Consider the following 18,075-nt stretch of genomic DNA (forward strand, 5'->3'; position numbering starts at 1 on the left):
TTATCGAGTTGGAAAATTTTTAGGCAAAACACTAGATATTGAGTTTTTATATTATACTACTAGTTAGAAAATATTTTTGATTACTTTGACCACAGACACTTGAGTTCGCAAGATCAATACGACTTCCACAGCTCCGATTCCGTTTTGAAATCATAATATGGATCAAAATATGGCAAAAATCATATAACAATTTACTAGGGCTTCGTCAATCATTAGCCCTAGATTTCAACAAGTGCATTTCTGAATAAAATAAAATGATCAACCAAGGCTTCATCAATCATTAGCACTTGGTTTCAGCAAGCCCATCATAAGCAAGTAAAAGTAAAAGTAAAGCTTCCAAGACATTCCAGCAATTCACTTTCATCACACAGTGGTACTTATAAAGTCATGCCCTACTATTGATGAATCCCATGATTACATTAGGCTGTGCAAAGAATGAATGATAATACTATTTTTTTTAGGTATAATCCACAGGCGTTCGCATTCGTTTTACGGTCATGCACTAATTCTGTTCGAGTCGGGTTGGACCCTTTGGCAGGAGAAAGTCTCCCAATAAATTCTCGGATCAAATCTCCATGATAAAGATGCAAGCTCCTTTCACTGCATCAACATCCATTGGCATGATGATAATACTGGTATGATATATGTGTGCAGTTCGTCAATGCATTGTAAACAATGTCTATAGCACTATTAAGCCGGTTGAATAATAAATTACAAGTCAAATTCGATTACATTTAACGGTCATTGAATTAAAAACACCATGTATATGATAAGACTTTTTTAGTCGATTCAACACATAAGAATCGATTAAGCAGACCATCTCCAAAGTGATCAATATATTGGTTTTCGTATTCACAACGATAACATACTATATATATAAATATATAGTAATGTGAATCAAGCCCACCTACCACACCAAATGGGTTCCCAAATAGGCAGTAAACAAAATATTGTTGAGGACGGGTGAAAAAATTGGGCGCTGCCCCGGTTACGCTTCAAATAACCATGTAGTTTGGACTCCCTCCTTTTTTTTTTTTTTTTTTTTTTTTTTTTTGTTTTTAATGCAGGGCTCATTATTGTTGTTGGAAAAGAGTTTCTTTAACACCAATATGATGCAAGCAAAAGTCTGCAACACAAAAGTATGACTAGTAGTACATAATTAGCCAAGCCACAACTATAAGAAATGCATAAGCAGAAACTAAATCATCAAATTCAATTGCAAGCCTGAGCTACAGTTAAACTCCATCTCACCACATTTTCTGAAAGAATGTTTGATCAAAAACCAACTTTCAATACCGGCTTTTCCATGTCAACAACTTTGTCTCTTTGAAGCCTCTTCAGAAAAATGCAACGCCAGATTGTCCAAATTCTTGAACGAACTCCCACCTTCTTGTGCGGCATCAAAAGCTGCCTTCTGCAACTCCTTGGCCCTTTTCCTCTCTTCTTGAAATCCACAGATAGCTTTAGCCAGAACACCTGCCAATTCATCCGAATCTGGCACATTTTCATCACCCTCACAAGCTCTAACCCCAACCTCAAGCTCATTGACAATCAAAGTAGCATTAGAATATTGATCAGCACCCATAGGCCAAGCCAACATAGGCACTCCAGCCCCAATTCCTTCGAGAACAGAATTCCACCCACAATGTGTCAAAAATGCACCAACTGCAGAATGCCTCAAAATCAAAACTTGTGGAGCCCAACCCTTAATCACAAGTCCCCTCCCAGCCACTCTTTCTTCAAATCCTGGTGGAATTAGACCATACTTTTCACTTTCCTCGTGACCCTGCGTAGCTCCCTTAACAGACAAAATAAATTTCGCCCCGCTCTTCTCCAAACCCAAAGTCAAGGCCTCCATTTGCTCGTTTGTCAAAACAGCCTGACTCCCAAAACACACGTAAATCACGGAATGATCCTCCTCAATTTGATCCAGCCATGTTAAAATTTCACTAGCCGAAATTGAGCTTGCCCCGCCTCTCTCAGCCGGGCCAGATGCATCACCACTAGCACTAGGTGGCAACACTGGCCCCACAGACCACACCCTGGGATGCCCCAAAAAGTCCTTTAGATGATCCATATAAACCCCTTCCAGCTCGGAAACTGAATTGATCACCAACCCAAAACTGGCCATGTCCCCATCCAAATTTTCTTTAATAGTTTTCGATATGAGGTCAGTCTCATTATCGGCAAAACTACGATAAACAGGGGATAATTGCCACCAAGGATAAGATGGGCAATTTGGGACCGGAAGAGGAACATTTTCTTCATCGCTGGAGGGATCTTTCCTTTTTGGCATGTGACGCCAAAGAGAGTAAATAACAGACAAAGCCAAGCCACCAGAGGGAGAAAAAACGTACCCGGGAATACTCAGCTCATCAGCAAGCCGATTAGCCGAACCCAGGAACATATCAAAAATGATAGCTGTTGGTGGAGAAACATGATTCTTGAACCATTCTTTAAGGGGATTGTGGAGGTTTCTGAGGGTGTACATCATGGTCCGAAAACCCCCAACGGGGAGGTCCTTGACATTTTCAACACCAGGTGGGATGGAAGGGTGGGATGGAAATGGCAAAACAAGAGTTTGGATGGAGGGGTCCCTGCAGAGAAGAGGGTTTAAGAGAGGGAGGTTTTTCGGAGTGACTAAAATGGTAATGTCCAGGCCGCGGATGGATAATTGATGAGCCAAGTCTAGGAGGGGTAACATGTGGCCTTGGGCGGGGTAGGGGAAGATCAAGATGTGAGCCTTTTCCTGGGACATTTTTTTTTTTTTTGGGTTGATGAATGAAGAATGAGTTTCTGGTTAATTTTTGGTGCCGACAAGGAGATGGAGAAGAAAGTCTGGGGTGGGTGGCCTATTATTTTTCTCGTGCAAGATGGGAGATGAAATTGGGACAGGGATTTTTATTTTGTTTCATGTTAATCTTTGGTAAGATATACAAGACCGGCATATTGTCTCGAAGGGGACAAGGGGCAGGTGCAACCGTTTGTGCCGGTTGTATTCATTTTTCACAGCGCGTAATTTTCATTGCACACGATGTAACTTACTTTGCACACGACGTAATTTTACAATACTTTTTTGCGGGCCCCACACATAGCGTGAAAATTGAGTTACATGCTGAAATTTAAGCCGCACAAATTTTTGAGGCCACATCGTGACCGTGAACGTTCAGGATGACCCATTTCCGTCTGGAAGGAAACAGTGAGGAAATCGGTCTTTCACACTTTTTTGAGACAGAGGTCCAAGGACGGTTTGAAAGCAGCCGCCAACATATCGAATATTTGTTCGAGTTCCACTGACGTATATGTTTATGTAAGAGTCTTAAAATTTTATTGGAGAGGCCAAATTGCGGCTAATTGCTTAGAATATATGTAAAAAAAAAAAAAAAAATCACACAAATGTTTTTCTGATACACATTATTTCTCATTCTATACCTGCAGAACTAATTGTCAGAAACTCTGCAAAAAGTCAGTGGGTCATCGGCCCACAATTTTTTTTTTTTATTAGCCTCTCCTCGGCCCTGCTGACTGGACAAGGCTGGGGACAAGCGGTAAAAAAAAAAAAAAAAAATGGACCAAGGGTCAAATACATCCCATGAGGTTGCAATAATTTCAGCAATCAGAATGGTCCCCTCATGTCCAAAGCCAGAGGTTGCAATAATTTCACCTGACTGCTCATCAAAGGGGAACGAAGAGAATAAGAATAACCAGTCATGCATTTGTCAATGATATAGGCTCCGTTTGAATTAGTTATTTTTTGAGATATTTTTTAAAAATTTTACTGTAATTGTATATATGAAAAATTTTTACTATAAATTTTTTTGAATTGTTTTTAGAGGTATTTTTATAATTTATAATTTTTTAAAAATTTTTTGAAATATATACTGGCACTGTTTCTATATATTAATATTTATTTATTTATATATATAATATTTTTTATTTCAATTTTGTTTTATAATATGTATATTAATATACATTAATATATATATTTATATATATGTAATATAATATACATAATTGAAATATACATGTTAATATATATTAATATACATATTATAAAACAAAATTGAAATAAATATATTTATATAAATATATATAAATAAATATATGAATGAATATATTTATATATGTATATAAATATATATATATATATTTATAAATATATATGAAAATATTTTAAACAAAATATTAATATTTATTTCAATTGATATAATATACATAATTGAAATATACATATTAATATATATATTAATATACATATTATGAAACAAAATTGAAATATACATATTAATAAATATTAATATACATATTATGAAATAAATATATTTATATATTTTATTAATTTTATATATTTTATATATTTTTGTATATATATTTTATTAATTATATTTTTTGAAATAAATATAATTATAAATTTATATAAATATATATATAAATAAATATATTTATATATTTACATAAATATATATATGTAAATATATTTATAAATATATACAAATATATTATAAACAAAATATATTAATATTTATATATAAATTTATTTATTTATTTTTTGGTATATGTATTTTATTAATTTTATAAGTATATATATTTATTTTAAAAATATTAATATTTATTTTTGTATTAATATTTATATATAAAAATATATATTTATTAAGCAAAATATATTTTTTTGTATATAATATTTATATATAAATATATATTTTATTATATTTTTTGTATATTTAGAGTTGTTTTTGATATATTGTTTGGATATGGTGTTGTTGGAGTTGTTTTTGTTTGTATATTACTGTAGTATTGTAGATGAAAAATAAGTATTTCAAAAACTCTCAAATTCAAACGGAGCCATAATTATTGTGTTCCTTCAAAAATTTACTTATATAACTCCCATCATAATTCATAACCCAATAAGATAATAAAGGTCTGGTCTTGTTTCTGGCAATGAGAAATAGATTATTGCAAGAGAGGCACATTAAATACCTGGTTGTCAGCTGCCCTGTAAAATTCAAGCAGAAAGCTTTCAGAAATTTTTTAAAAAAAATGATGGGGTGATAGATGAAAAGAATGGCACTGGAGAAAAAATAATGAATTTCAGTTCTTTATTATCTTCAAAGCAAAGAAAGTGCATGCCAAGTCATTTGAACACTTCTAAATTTTGCCAGTGTTCATAAAATGGTTGTGTTGTAAAAATTAACTTTGCACGTTGATAAAGACAGATACTTCCCTAGCTCTTTGCTCCAATTCCCACAACATTTCTCCTATACTCTCATGTTGAAGGCCCTTTTTTTTTAACCGCCTGTTCCAGCCATGTCCAGTCAGCACGGCTGGGGACAGGCTAATTAAAAAAAAAATTATGGGCCGCTGACCCACTGATTTTTTCAGAGTTTCTGACACGCCTGTCCCCATCCGTGTCCAGTCAGCACGGCTGGCAACAGGCTAATTAAAAAAAAATTGTGGGTCGTTGACCCACTGACTTTTTGCATAGTTTCTGACCAATGTTTTAAAACCCGAACCGTCAATTGAACCGGTGAGGTGAAAGGATCGAGATTCAACCGGTCGGACCGGTTCAACCTCGGTTCAATGAATTTTTTTAAAAATAATTTATATAAATATATATATGCACAAAATAAGACATGCAATGGACTAATTTAAAACTTTAGATGGTGAAAAGTTCACTATTTTTGAATAATTTGGATTTTCAAAAATAAATTTTTTAAATTATAAGTTAAAACAAATAAATTTCATCTCAATTTCAATTATATCTACCAAAAAAATCTTAAATCCAACCCAAAAATATCACAATATTTTGAAATTATACAAAATTCACGTCTATGAGAATTTGACATTGTGAACTTAAATTTTAATTTACATCTTTGAGATTTAAAGATTGTAATTTAAAAAAGAAAGTTTGGAGTTCAAAAGAAGTTAAGAGAATTGAAAATAGAAATGCAAACTTGATAAGAAACAAAAAATGAGATAAAAGTGAGTGGTTGTGGCATTAAATAATTTGGGTTAAAGAAAAATAATTCTTTTTTAACTTTTTCCAATTTAATGGACAAAAACAAAATTAAAAGATAGAAGAAAACAAAGTTTAAAAAGTTTAAAATTATAATTATTGAGTTCGAATCTTGATAGAAGCATTTTGCAAAAAGTTTTAAAAAATGAAACTCAAAAACCGGTTCAACACGGTTCACCAGTTTTCACGGTTTTGACCGGGTTTGACCGGTTCTCTAGCAAAGTCAACCAAAGCATAGAACCGGACCGGTGTCATGGCCGATTCGTGGTTCAGCCGGTCGAACTGGCCGGTACGGTCCGATTTTCAAAACATTGGTTCTGACTCAACACGACTGGTATAGAATGAGAAATGGTATGTGTCAGAAATACATTTGTGCGATGTTTTTTTTTTTTACATATATTCTAAGCAATTAGCCCAAATTCAGCCGCTTTTTATATCAAATTTACAATTTTTAAATATATGATGACTTGTACTATTATTATTAAAACTTATAGAAAATGTATATATGATGAAAAGTGTTTGATTTAGCTTTTTTTTGTTTTTATATTACTTATTAGAAAATTGGGTTTGGCTATCAGTAACTGAGTGGCCACGAGTGCTATTTTTATTTTTATTTGTTGGAAAATCGAAGTTAGTCCATAAAAATATGTAAATATAATGGGTGTAATACATGTTAATACAAGCATTCACATACTAAAATTAGGTATCATTTGAGCGCATTAACAACGGCAGACTGGTAACGAATAAGATATTGAGGTCATGTTTTAATCGCTTTTTTTACAGAAAAATTTTTATGTTTTTTGTGAACAAGTTTTTCAGAAAAATATTTATACTTTTTGTGAATATATTTTTTTAACCACCATTTTACTTTACATACGTCAAATCGTTAAAGTTAAATTTTTTATAAAAACTCTTAAAAATAAATAGCAATTCAAATTAGGCTCTAAAGCTTTTCCTTTAATGCCAAAAGACTGTGACTGGTTAACAAATTGAAATATTTAAAGTGAGAATGTAGCTAACTCAGTCGATGACCTCGACCTCGAGAGCTCGTGTTATGTTAGTCCTTCATATTTCAATAAGCAGCCGAATTCTTGAAGATTGTTTTTAAGTTCATTTGCTCACAATTTTCCTAGTTGAATTTATTTATTCCATATTTACCTTTCTCATTAGAATTTGATGTGAAAGATAATATTCTTTTACTACCAAAAAATCAGTAGTATTTTATGCCTTGTTTGGATTGTAATTTTCTAAAAAAAAAATGTACACTTTTCGTGAACACATTTTTCAATTATCTTTTTATCGCATATATATAAAATTATTATAGTGCTTTTTTCTATAAAAAAACTCTTAAAAATAATAATACAATCGGGACCTTAGTTTGCAAAATTGCCACAACATATACAATGAGCACAAGATCAATCGGTCCACTTTTAGCTGTCTAATTTCTGTTTAAAAGAGTTGCAACTTACATGAGAGTAAGTTTTGTAAATTTGGAAGAATGAGACTTAAAAGTAAAATTGCAATCGTTTAAACAGCAGGTTTACAATTTTTTCCATTTACATCTGTAAGTTTCCGGTCATTAAACTGAATCACTAAACGATCCAACGGAATCACCCAGAAAAAAAAAATTAAATTGTGTAAACTTTTTCTTTCTCCCCTTCTTACAACAATTGGTACTGTCACTAACTGGAAAATGGGCTTACAATCATGATGACAGCAGTAGCACTGTGACAAAATTTTGGAAAATTGTTATTAGGGATGTAATCAAGTCGAACCAAATAATAGTATCGTGGTACTTGAGCTTGACTCAACACTAGGAAGGTACTGTTCGAGATCGAGCAAGCAGTAGAAATGGAGCTCCAAGAACTGTTTGAAAACTCGAGATCGACTTGATTATGCTCGATTTTCTAGTGATTATGATCAAACTCGCGTCCTAAGATCCTTGTCCAATTCAAGAAATGCACAATTTTGTTTTTTACCTATTAAATTATTTTTTTCATGCGAAATGACTATATGACCTAAATTGTTTTAAAGTCATAGTCAATATTCTAGTAATTTATACAACTTTCAAATCGAAAGGACTAGAAATGTAATAATTAAATATTTGATTTTTAATTAATTACTTGATGCTCGGTAAGATTCGACGAATATTCGAGTCTAAAAAAATAATACTTGAACTCAAATCGAAATACTATCGAATCACTGGAACTCAGCTCGTACTCGGTTGAAGCTGAGTGCGAGTCAAGTTTTTGACCGAGTTTAATAATTTTAATTTCACAAGTAGTTTGAATCGATTACATGCCTAATTGTTATACAACTTAATAGTTGAATATATGGGAAAAAGAAGAATAAATGAATCTCGACCTTTAATTTGCTAGGCACCTAATGTTGCTAAACTCACACTCGAAAACATGTTTAATGGTTAATTCAAGTCAATCCTCCATGGTATACGAGGATTAGTTTTGGAAAATATTTCACAAAATTTTGACAATATATTTCCAAACACAAATTATCATATACATGTATGTATGTGTGAAAAAAGGAGTGCTGTAATTAATTGACATGCAAACTAAACATTAACAATCATATAAATGCATCCATACAAATTTATTACTTATCCTTTGCTTTTAGTCTTTTTTTTTTTTGTCATCTTTTCAGTGCAACTTCCACTTCTTTTTTTTTATTTTAAGGAAAGTACTTTCTAATTTATACTTTTTTCCATATAAAACTGACGGAGTTTCATTTCTCTACCAAAAAGAAAAGAAAATAAAAGAAAGGAAAAAGGAATTATAATCTCAAATCTCTGTGCTTGTAGTGCAATTCCATACACAGCTGAAATGGCGACCGACTGCCAAGAAGATTCTGACTCCGAAAATCCCACCAAGCGCATCAAAACCCAAAGCCCAACCCCAGAAAATTCTTCCCCACCACCCCTTTTCAGCTCCAAAGGCAAAACCAAGCTCGAATTGGAAACAAATTGTTGTGGGATTTGCTTATCAGAAGCTGCTCGAGATGACAACAGTGTCAGCAGAGGCTATATTGATAGCTGCGACCATTATTTCTGCTTTGTTTGCATTATGGAATGGGCTAAGGTCGAATCCAAATGCCCTTTATGTAAACGTCGATTCTCCACCATTCGCCGCCCAGCTAAGCCTCCCATTTTCCCCGCAGACCGCCTCGTTCATGTCCCCGTGCGCGATCAGGTAGTGATGAAGGCGGAATTTCTTTTGGATGTGAATTTTTTCATATTTGGTATGGGTTGGTGACAAAATGAAATGGGTTTTGATTATTTTAGAGAAATAAAGTCAAGAAATTGCTTTAGTCCTTGTGTAATTAAGGCTTTTCTTAAAATTTTGTTGATTGGCTGTTTTTTATTTTAATTTTGGTCATTGTTGTTTATGATGGTAATTTGGTGAGGATACCTTATGAAACTTTTCGAATTTGATCTTCACTGGATTAATGAAGAATTGGATATGGTGTAGTGATTGAGCGCATTCGTCGTAGTCTTCTACCAATAAAATCGATTTCAAATGACAAAGGGGGACTAAAATTTTAGTATGGTATCTACCTTTTACGTTTGAAGTTTGCAACGATTGTTATTGGGCTGAAGTAGATTGATTGTGGTCTTTTCATCTTCGTGTATATTTTGTTACTGCTTTTGAGCTGCACTGGATGAATTTATGGTCTAATCCTATAGGTGTACTATTACTACAAGAATGCTACAGTAGGTGGCAACTCCTCTAATGGTACTCGGATTTGTCTGCATGTAGGTGTACTATTACGACGGGAATGCTACAGTTGGACCACTTGATCCGTATTCAGAAGTCAAATGTAGCGTGTGTCAGAGCTCGGTCGACGACAGGCTCCTTCTCTTGTGTGATCTTTGTGACTCTGCGGCTCATACTTACTGTCTTGGTTTAGGTGCAACAGTTCCTGAGGGTGATTGGTTTTGCCATGATTGTACACTTTTGAGGGATGAACGTAACAAGAGTGAGATAGATTCTGTTAACAATAACAATGATGGAAATCCGCCAAGCTATGAACATGTATCAATATTTGATGTTGTGCGAGAACCTAAAACCAGATGTGTTGGAAGATCTTCTGAAAGTTGCTTGTCGGTTGATCAAGTTAGAGATCTGGAAACGAGATTGGGAGATAATGTGAACGTGTTGGATTCAAGGAGACAGGCAGACATTATGCAAGGCGCAGCTCAGCTGACTGGCAGAACATTGAGCAGATGCCGCAATGTCCATAATCGTATACAAGCATTGCGTGATAATTGGAACAGTTTTCGATCTGGATCCTTGAGCTTCTCATCCGGCAAAAGAAATTATCGTTGTAGTGCTGATAGGAAGCCTGAAATTGGTGTTGATTCAGTTCAACCAAGCTCAACATCTTCCTTGAGTTTGAAATCAAGACTGGATGATAGTAATCCTGGTGCAAGTCAGAACAAAGATTCCCGTGAAATAGACAGAGCTTGGAAAATGTTGGATATGGCGAAGTCAATAGAAAAAAGAAAGAGCACTAGTTGTCAATCGTCAAAATTTATAAGATGCAAGTATCATTCATCAGATAGCAAACAGAGGAGCTCTGAAAATCTTGGAGGCTTTAAGAAAGAACAGCGTCAAGATTGTCATTCTGTTTGGAAGGACAGCAATAAGCACAAGCCGTTGATGGTTGAAAGACAGAATTGTCATGACCAAGGGTTTGGAAATGATGGCATAGGTTTTGCAATTGCTCCTTTACCATTATACTATCAGTTGATATCCTCTCAGGATGTAAGGTGCCCCGTTCAACATGATGTTCCTCATGGAAATGTCAAAAAGCCATCTGAGAAAATATCACTTGGATCGACTTTTACTGTTTCTGATAGCTGTAGCAGGCCTATTTGCACTGGTTCTCCAGTTGAGCCTGCACCAGTGTCTTCAAATTTGGTTTGTCCCAGTGTTGAGCTTAACTTCCCTTCCTCTTGCAAGAAAGAACCTTGGGTACAGAAAGGAGAAAGGCAGAAATTTCCAGCTGACTCAAAGGCCAAGGAAAACTATGATGCCAAGAGTGAGATTCAATCTCTTGTCAAGCTCAACTTAAAGCTTCTAACGAAAGATAAAAAGTTAGGTATGACCAACATGCCTTTTCTTTATGTTGTACCGCTCTATTGGTAATTGTTACAAAAAAAAAAGAGAAAAGAATGTCCTGCTTTAAACGTTCTTCTTTTCGTAAAATTCATCGAGATTGACACTCCAGATTCAGAAGTTTACAAATTTGTTTTTGTAAAAGCACAAGAAATCTCATAATACTGCCGGAGCCAAGAGTCAGAGGTTGGGGTGGGGATGGAAGGATGGTGGTGAGCATTCATGTCAGCGACGAATGCAAATGCAATAATTTATACCCATCACTGAACTTAAAAAATTTCCAGATTCACAGTCTGTTCTCATGGTGATTTTTAAAATCTTCATAGGATAGAGGTAAGAACTTTATTTATCTAGTGGGAAATGTGAATGATGAAGGAAATTTGATCGATTAAACCTATTATTGGAGAGCATCCGATGGGTGTAATGTAAAAGATAAAGATGGTGTTATAAAAACCGGTGGTGAGAATGCAAGGCCAATTAATAAATTTGAGAATTTTCACTGGCCAAATTTGCAATTTTTCGAAGTGAGGTGGCTCCATTGACAACTGGACATTTCTTTTCTTCTAGTAAAAAACGTATGAGGAAACAACTGAGGTAATGGATGCAGCATTTGTGCTGCAAATGTTCTTATGCTGGATGGCAGCTTGATGACATATTGAACAACTGGTTCAAGCACATGTTTAACTTTGCCTTGATTAACCAGTCTCCTTTTAATTGCAGAGGCTAATGTTTTCAAGGAAGTTGCAAGGCTTGCCACCCACACCATCTTAGGTGCTTGCGGTCTGGAGCAGCCAAAGCACGGAATTCATCCCTCCCAAAGTTCTGTGTGCTGCCATGAAAAGGACAATCAACACTTCCGAAAATCTACTCTGATGCCTAATTCTTGCAGAGAGTGTTTTTATGTGTTTGTAAAGGATGTGGTGAGTGCCATTATGTATGAGAGAATAAGGCATGTGAATACATAGTGACGAGACGTGAATCTTTGTACAAGTCCATTGGATGGTGATGCAGGGGAATGTCGTGCCCACCTTACCATCCAGCCATTTGAAGTCCGGGAGGTGCATTTTTACAGCTTCCTGGCTGTAAGTTTTAGGCATTCATTTGTCTGATCAAGTTGTATAAATTCATCCTCGACCAATTCTTATCATTTTTCCTGACAATGAAATGTATTAGGATCAAGGAGCTCATTTATTTAGTCAACTATAAAGAAGTAGCCATTTCAATCTCTCTTGCTTTTTATGAAATTGAATTCAAACGTGCGTAGCAAAGCCCATTGATGGTTGCATCTGATGCCCATGCATATAGATGGCAACCGACATGTTAAGAGAGCTAGTTTAGCGCAATTCTGGCTCATCTGGACCGATCCAGACCTTAGCGATTAAGTACGCAAGCAGAATAACAAGCCAGCCAACAAAATGATATATACGTACCTATAATTTTCATATTAGCCAGCCAACAAGCTGATATATACATAGCTGTAATTTTCATAGTAGTCAGCCAACAAGCTGATCGTTTCTTATGAACAGCTGATCGTTGATGCCTAATCCCAAAACTATTTACATCTTTTTCTCGCATCACTATTACAACGCTTCTTGATGTGAAGGCTCGGAATCCAACCCTAAAAAACAGATCTCAAGCTCTCACATGCTTCGAAAGGTTTGCTTCATCTTGTACTAACTACAACTATACATTCAGTATGTTTAAAGGTCATCTCAAGTCACTCACTCAAAACTCGCCTGCAGTTCCCTGCCTTTGCCTCTGTTTCAGTGCAATGCTTGACGATTTACGATTAGCAAATGCAGATCCAAGAAGCTCCTGGAATTTAGAAAGAAATAGGATCCATTCTTCCTCACTTAGGTCTGCCAAATTGACAAAGCCAATTGTTATTGGAAGCAACTCTTTGCCACTTCTTCTTTGTGCACATGTAGTGCCAGCCAAACAAGCAAGTTTGGGTTTCTGCCTGCTACTTTTCACCAAGCCAATTTTCTTTAGAGACTTCGAAAGCTTTACAGCATTAGAAAAGTAGTTAAGATCCAGCTCATGTCCAGAGTAGTCTGTGCAAGTTCTCTCATCATGAATCTCAGCGTCTTCCTTTCCAAGGAACTGCAGTTTGGAAACAGCATTCAGGCCATTTACAGAGTTGCGCTGTAACAAAGATGGCAATTTGGGGGTTAAGTCTTCCTGTATTTCTTGGCAAAGGCTTGTATCCTCATTATCCATGTCAAACTGATACTCTTGATCTCTTAATTCATTATCAATAGGCAATGAAGCTTCTCTAAGTGTCCCCCTTGCCTCCAAGCAAACACTCTCGAGCTCACTTGGCTCTTCCCCATGACCACTGTACTCCCTAGACATCATCTCACCAATCTCAGCAAGACAGAGCCCAAACTTTGTTGCTTCCTTGAGGAAAGTAGTGCTAAGTACCAACATCCTAAGACATGCCTCCCGCATCATCGGCAACTCAGCACGCAGCATCTCACAATCACGAATAGGATCAAGGTTCCTTATATACTCTCGCTCTTCCTCAGAAAAGGGAATTGAAGCCTGTGGCCAGTGTATCCATTCAAAATATGGATCCTCCAAACCTTCTGGCAGGCAAAGGCCATGATCAATGGGGATGAGCTCAACTTGACCAAACTTTCCAAAACCATCAAGCTTCCTGACCAGAAGATTTCCTGCATGCCTGTCAGTGTTAAAAATCCTAACATCTAGTATACCGATCCTATGTACGGCAGAAACTGGAAAACTAGTGGTCCCAAGATCACTAGCATCAAAGTCATGGCGAACAAAATGCTGAAGAGACGCAATCTTGCTGACCACTCCCATATTGTGAGGCTTGTTCCCATTTACACAGTCATTTACGTTGAAAACTGAATGAGAAATCTTGACGAGAGCAGTAGGAGGCACATTTGCAAAGTGATCATAGTCCAAAAGATAGGCTGCCACTTCTCGATAACCTGTTTCTCCAACCCTCACAGACCACTTAAGGCCAGGCTGTCCAAGAGAATTCCCTGAGAACCCCTTGGGGTTATTTGGCGCAAAAGGCTCCTCATCAGTTGGCTTAACAATGGCAACAGATTCTCCTTTACAGTTTCGAAAATAATAAACACCTCCTAGTCCACTATTGACAGGAATTGGATCAACCCCACTCTTGATAGCCCTTACAATCTCTTTAACCACTTTACTTGTTCTACCAAAGCAATTAGACTGACCAAGAATCTCAACAATACCACTTTTATCTCTTCGTTGATCAGCCTTCCCAGTAGGTGATAGGCATGGAGTTGATGAGCTTCTATGCATCATGTTTCTGGTGAGAAGCAATGGGCAATCCTTTCGAACAGCTGTAAGATCATTGTTCAGTATCATATCTCCAAATGTCAAAGAGCTTCCATCAGTGGGAACATCAAGGGCAAGCTGCAACCTTTTCTTCACCATACTAGCATTGTCCCTACGATCCAGCTCCATTCCCAAAACATGGCCTCTTTCAGTTTGGACAAAGATACGCCTACGCGGGGAAGGGGGTAAGGACAGTTTTCCTTCAGTTGACTTATTCCCATGGCAGTTACTACTGCTAGGGCTGTTGCTGAGCATGTCAACAGCCATTTGTACTTGAACAGGACCATCCAACTTTGGAGACATGATTTTCAGCATTAAAGGCAGCAGTGAGGTGTTTGATCTTCTCTCTCAAGTAGATGCCAATTGAGTACGGATTGTAAAGCTAGACCCAAGGTTCAAACCAGTCTACCATTTATGATATTACATTGTATCATCTTCAGACTTGTATTTCAAGACACAAAGATATACACCACAGCTACATATATATTATGAAGGTCGCTACATAGTGGAATTTGCTTTTGGTTTATGACAACCCAAAGATCCAAAATCTGCAATGCAAAAGAAATTCGATTATGCCAAACTCAAATACACAAATGACTACCTTTTTAGCATCAAGATGCCTTTACATAAACGCATTTCCAGAATTATGAAACACAAACAGACAGAGAAACTGAATACACCAGGCAAAAACTCCCATTGACTCAAGAATGAAGAGAGTTTATTCCTTTTATTGGGTTAATTTGATATTATAAACTTTCATAATATACATGACCAGGTATATAAGTATCTCAAAGGCTTAGTAAATGTTACAACCACATGGCATTCATGATCAACAGAAATTCTTACTCGCATCCATTATGTAAGAAGATATTTCTGACTTCTTATTGACTAAAATTTGAATTCACGAAATTGATGCATCCTATTGTTGCTCCTGTCCTGGATGGAGAAACAGGATCAAGTATAAAGAGAAATCACATTCCATACAGAGAAGACATAAATATCATCTCAAGACTCTTACTTATCAATTTTAAAAGAACAAGCAAAACAGGAAACTACACAAGACACGTAACGCACAATATTTTATAGCTTCATCAAAATTTAAAAATTAAATTGAACAAAAGGAGTCATTAATAAATGCATAACATAAAAACAGGACAATACTAAATTTACTCTCGTTTCAAGACGCGATCTACTCAAGTTAGAGAACTACATACGGAGTTTCAAGAACCAAAAATTCGAAAGAAAATCAAACTTTTTTAACCTTTTCTCTTCCATTATTTTCCTTTCAATCTTTAAACTCGATCTCACAATTCATGTCCATTTTAAAAAAAATTTGTTCGACTATAATTCGCAATGCAGATAAAATTTCTCTAAACCTGCACAAATCTCCTAAGAAAACTTCAATTTTTCCAAAATTTCAAGTTGATCGGAAACTTAGAGGTCCTCTAATCATCATTCTACACTTCTACTTTCATTTTTCTTTTCTTTTCTTTTTCTAAACATTTTACAGCGCAAAAACTTCAGATAACTGTCAAGAACATCAAACATTTGACCAAAAAAAAGAAGGAAATAATCAAGCAAATTAACCAAACGAAAAAAGAGTAAAGAACAAATTATGGACGAAAATCGAAGAATGTAATGGAAAAGGCGAAAGCTCACAGGAGAGAGAAGATGATCACGGCCGCTGAAGAAAGAGACGACGAGGAAAATCAACGGCGGGGGATCATCCTGTTCATCAACATCATTGTCGTCGTCAAAATCTTCAGAACCTGAGATCTTCTCTCTCTATATTTGTCTCATTTGGAGTAGACCAGGTTCGCGAAAGTACTTTAAGGGGTGCCGGATCATGGGAACGTGTTTAACCGTGGCGGTAAAAACTACAGACTGGCGGTAAAAACTACCGTTGAGGACTGGCGGTAAAAACTCCTTTCCAGATAAGTCCGCATCCTCTTATCTTTCTTTTTTATTCAAATAAGCAAAAAGTAATTTACTACTACTAGTACTTTAAAAAGATTATCCATTCTACCCATATTATTGGAGTAAAATTTTCAAACCCTCCCCACCCAAAAAATAAAAATAAAAAGAGAGAATACTAATCTGCAATTGAGACATATATTTAGCGTTTATTCCTTGAACATACATTTTGAGAACCAAGTTGTTCGAATTCGATAAGCCCTCGTTCTCATGTATATTAAGTGAGGCTAATTGGCTCAACTTTTTATAATCACGTTGCATTTACTTCACAAGCATTCAATGATTGCATATGATACGTCTTTTTTATTATTATTATTTATGAATAGATTCAATAAAATATCAATGAAAATATCTCCATTTTCTTTCAATGAGCTAGAACATCAAAATGAATCTAGTGAACCAGGAAGTAGTTTTGATCTTTTTTCTTTTTACCAAATTTTTTTTATACTAGATGAAATTTCGAGTCCTATATGCTGTGAAGATTTTGACATTTTGTACCAATATTGCATCATTTCGCTACTTCTTCCATCCGTCGTATTCCTTAGGACATAGGAGTAATCTTTAATAGTGTGTTTGGATTGCATCTTATCTATACCTTATTTATATATACTAATTTACTTATATCATTAATATATTTTTTTTATCATCTTTTTATTTCGTATACATCACATTAAAAAAATATTACAGTATTTTTTTTAAAAAAATTATTACAAATAATATCCTTGCTTCAAAAAGGAAAAAGAAAATTTCCCTTAATCCTTAACATGTACATTTCCAAGGTTCGAGATCCAACGTTGGATCCGCGTGAAAGACTGGAATCTTTAGGTGACGTCGTACAAAATGTCCAAGTTCTGCTACGATTTCGGATAGGGGCTGGATCATTGGTAACTAGATTCGGATTTACTGTTGGGGTGAAAAAAAATTTCTATGGGCAAAATACGCAAGGAAATTTAACCAAAAAAAAATTGAACGATACGTGGTAATTGGAGAATGGTCGTTGGACTGGGGGCTCTTTCCTGGCACTTAAGACAGTGCCACTTGTTGCCCCGCCACCTCCCATGACACACACTATCTGTCACTTTATCAGTTGATTTGTCGAGCAACAAACTTGACCCTTTGCAGTACTGATAAATAGCCCTACTATTACCAAGTCAATAAGAAGATGCCAAAAAGGTGCAGATCAGTCTATACACGAGCAGGGTTTAAGGTTCATAGGGATCCTGTTCTGTCACCAATTGACTGAACAGTGATTTTTTGTGTGTCTTTCTTAGATTGCTTTCGGGCAGACTTTCGTGTATTTCTGCGCAGGTTTAAATTAGTTGGATGCGTGTGTTCTTTGCTGTTTCGGGAAAAAACAAACCATTCAGTTGGTGAGGATGTGCGCAGGGGAAGGTAGGGCAACCTATCTCACATCAAAAAATCGTGGGGTCTTTACTCTGGATTTAAGGTTCATAGGGACCCTATTCTGTCATCAATTGGCTGAACAGTGATTTCTTATGAATCCCCCTTAGATTGCTTTCGGGCCGGCTTTCATGTACTTCTGCGCAGGTTTAAATTAGTTGGGTGCGTGTGTTCTTTGCCGTTTCGAGAAAAAAGTCTATACATGAGCAGAACATGACA

General features: G+C 35.7%; 3 protein-coding genes across 3 annotated transcripts; 1 reads left to right on the forward strand and 2 right to left on the reverse strand.

Annotated features, from left to right (window-relative positions):
* Positions 1-1,113: 1,113 nt before the first annotated feature.
* Positions 1,114-2,867, reverse strand: LOC113768109 (UDP-glycosyltransferase 89B2). The gene has a single exon (XM_027312351.1). The coding sequence runs from the start codon at positions 2,756-2,758 to the stop codon at positions 1,310-1,312; it is 1,449 nt and encodes a 482-aa protein (XP_027168152.1). The 5' UTR covers positions 2,759-2,867; the 3' UTR covers positions 1,114-1,309.
* Positions 2,868-8,833: 5,966 nt separating this feature from the next.
* LOC113768451 lies at positions 8,834-12,347 on the forward strand. Its single transcript, XM_027312812.1, has 3 exons — positions 8,834-9,216; positions 9,784-11,128; positions 11,866-12,347. Exons 1-3 carry the CDS (start codon positions 8,851-8,853, stop codon positions 12,108-12,110), a joined length of 1,956 nt encoding a protein of 651 aa, XP_027168613.1. The 5' UTR covers positions 8,834-8,850; the 3' UTR covers positions 12,111-12,347.
* A 257-nt stretch (positions 12,348-12,604) lies between these two features.
* Positions 12,605-16,249, reverse strand: LOC113768486 (phosphatidylinositol 4-kinase gamma 7-like). The gene is made up of 2 exons (XM_027312865.1): positions 16,141-16,249; positions 12,605-15,029 (listed from the first exon to the last, which is right to left on the reverse strand). The coding sequence occupies exon 2, from the start codon at positions 14,794-14,796 to the stop codon at positions 12,871-12,873; it is 1,926 nt and encodes a 641-aa protein (XP_027168666.1). The 5' UTR covers positions 14,797-15,029; positions 16,141-16,249; the 3' UTR covers positions 12,605-12,870.
* Positions 16,250-18,075: the final 1,826 nt, after the last annotated feature.

This window comes from Coffea eugenioides, chromosome 4 (assembly GCF_003713205.1).
Source record: "Coffea eugenioides isolate CCC68of chromosome 4, Ceug_1.0, whole genome shotgun sequence".
NCBI lineage: Eukaryota > Viridiplantae > Streptophyta > Magnoliopsida > Gentianales > Rubiaceae > Coffea > Coffea eugenioides.

Coding starts and splice junctions, on each gene's coding strand:
- LOC113768486 (XM_027312865.1), bottom strand. CDS start 14,796: ATGCTGAAAATCATGTCTCCAAAGTTGGATGGTCCTGTTCAAGTACAA.
- LOC113768109 (XM_027312351.1), bottom strand. CDS start 2,758: ATGTCCCAGGAAAAGGCTCACATCTTGATCTTCCCCTACCCCGCCCAA.
- LOC113768451 (XM_027312812.1), top strand. CDS start 8,851: ATGGCGACCGACTGCCAAGAAGATTCTGACTCCGAAAATCCCACCAAG. Junction 9,217..9,783: donor ATGTCCCCGTGCGCGATCAG/GTAGTGATGAAG, acceptor GTCTGCATGTAG/GTGTACTATTACGACGGGAA. Junction 11,129..11,865: donor AACGAAAGATAAAAAGTTAG/GTATGACCAACA, acceptor TTTTAATTGCAG/AGGCTAATGTTTTCAAGGAA.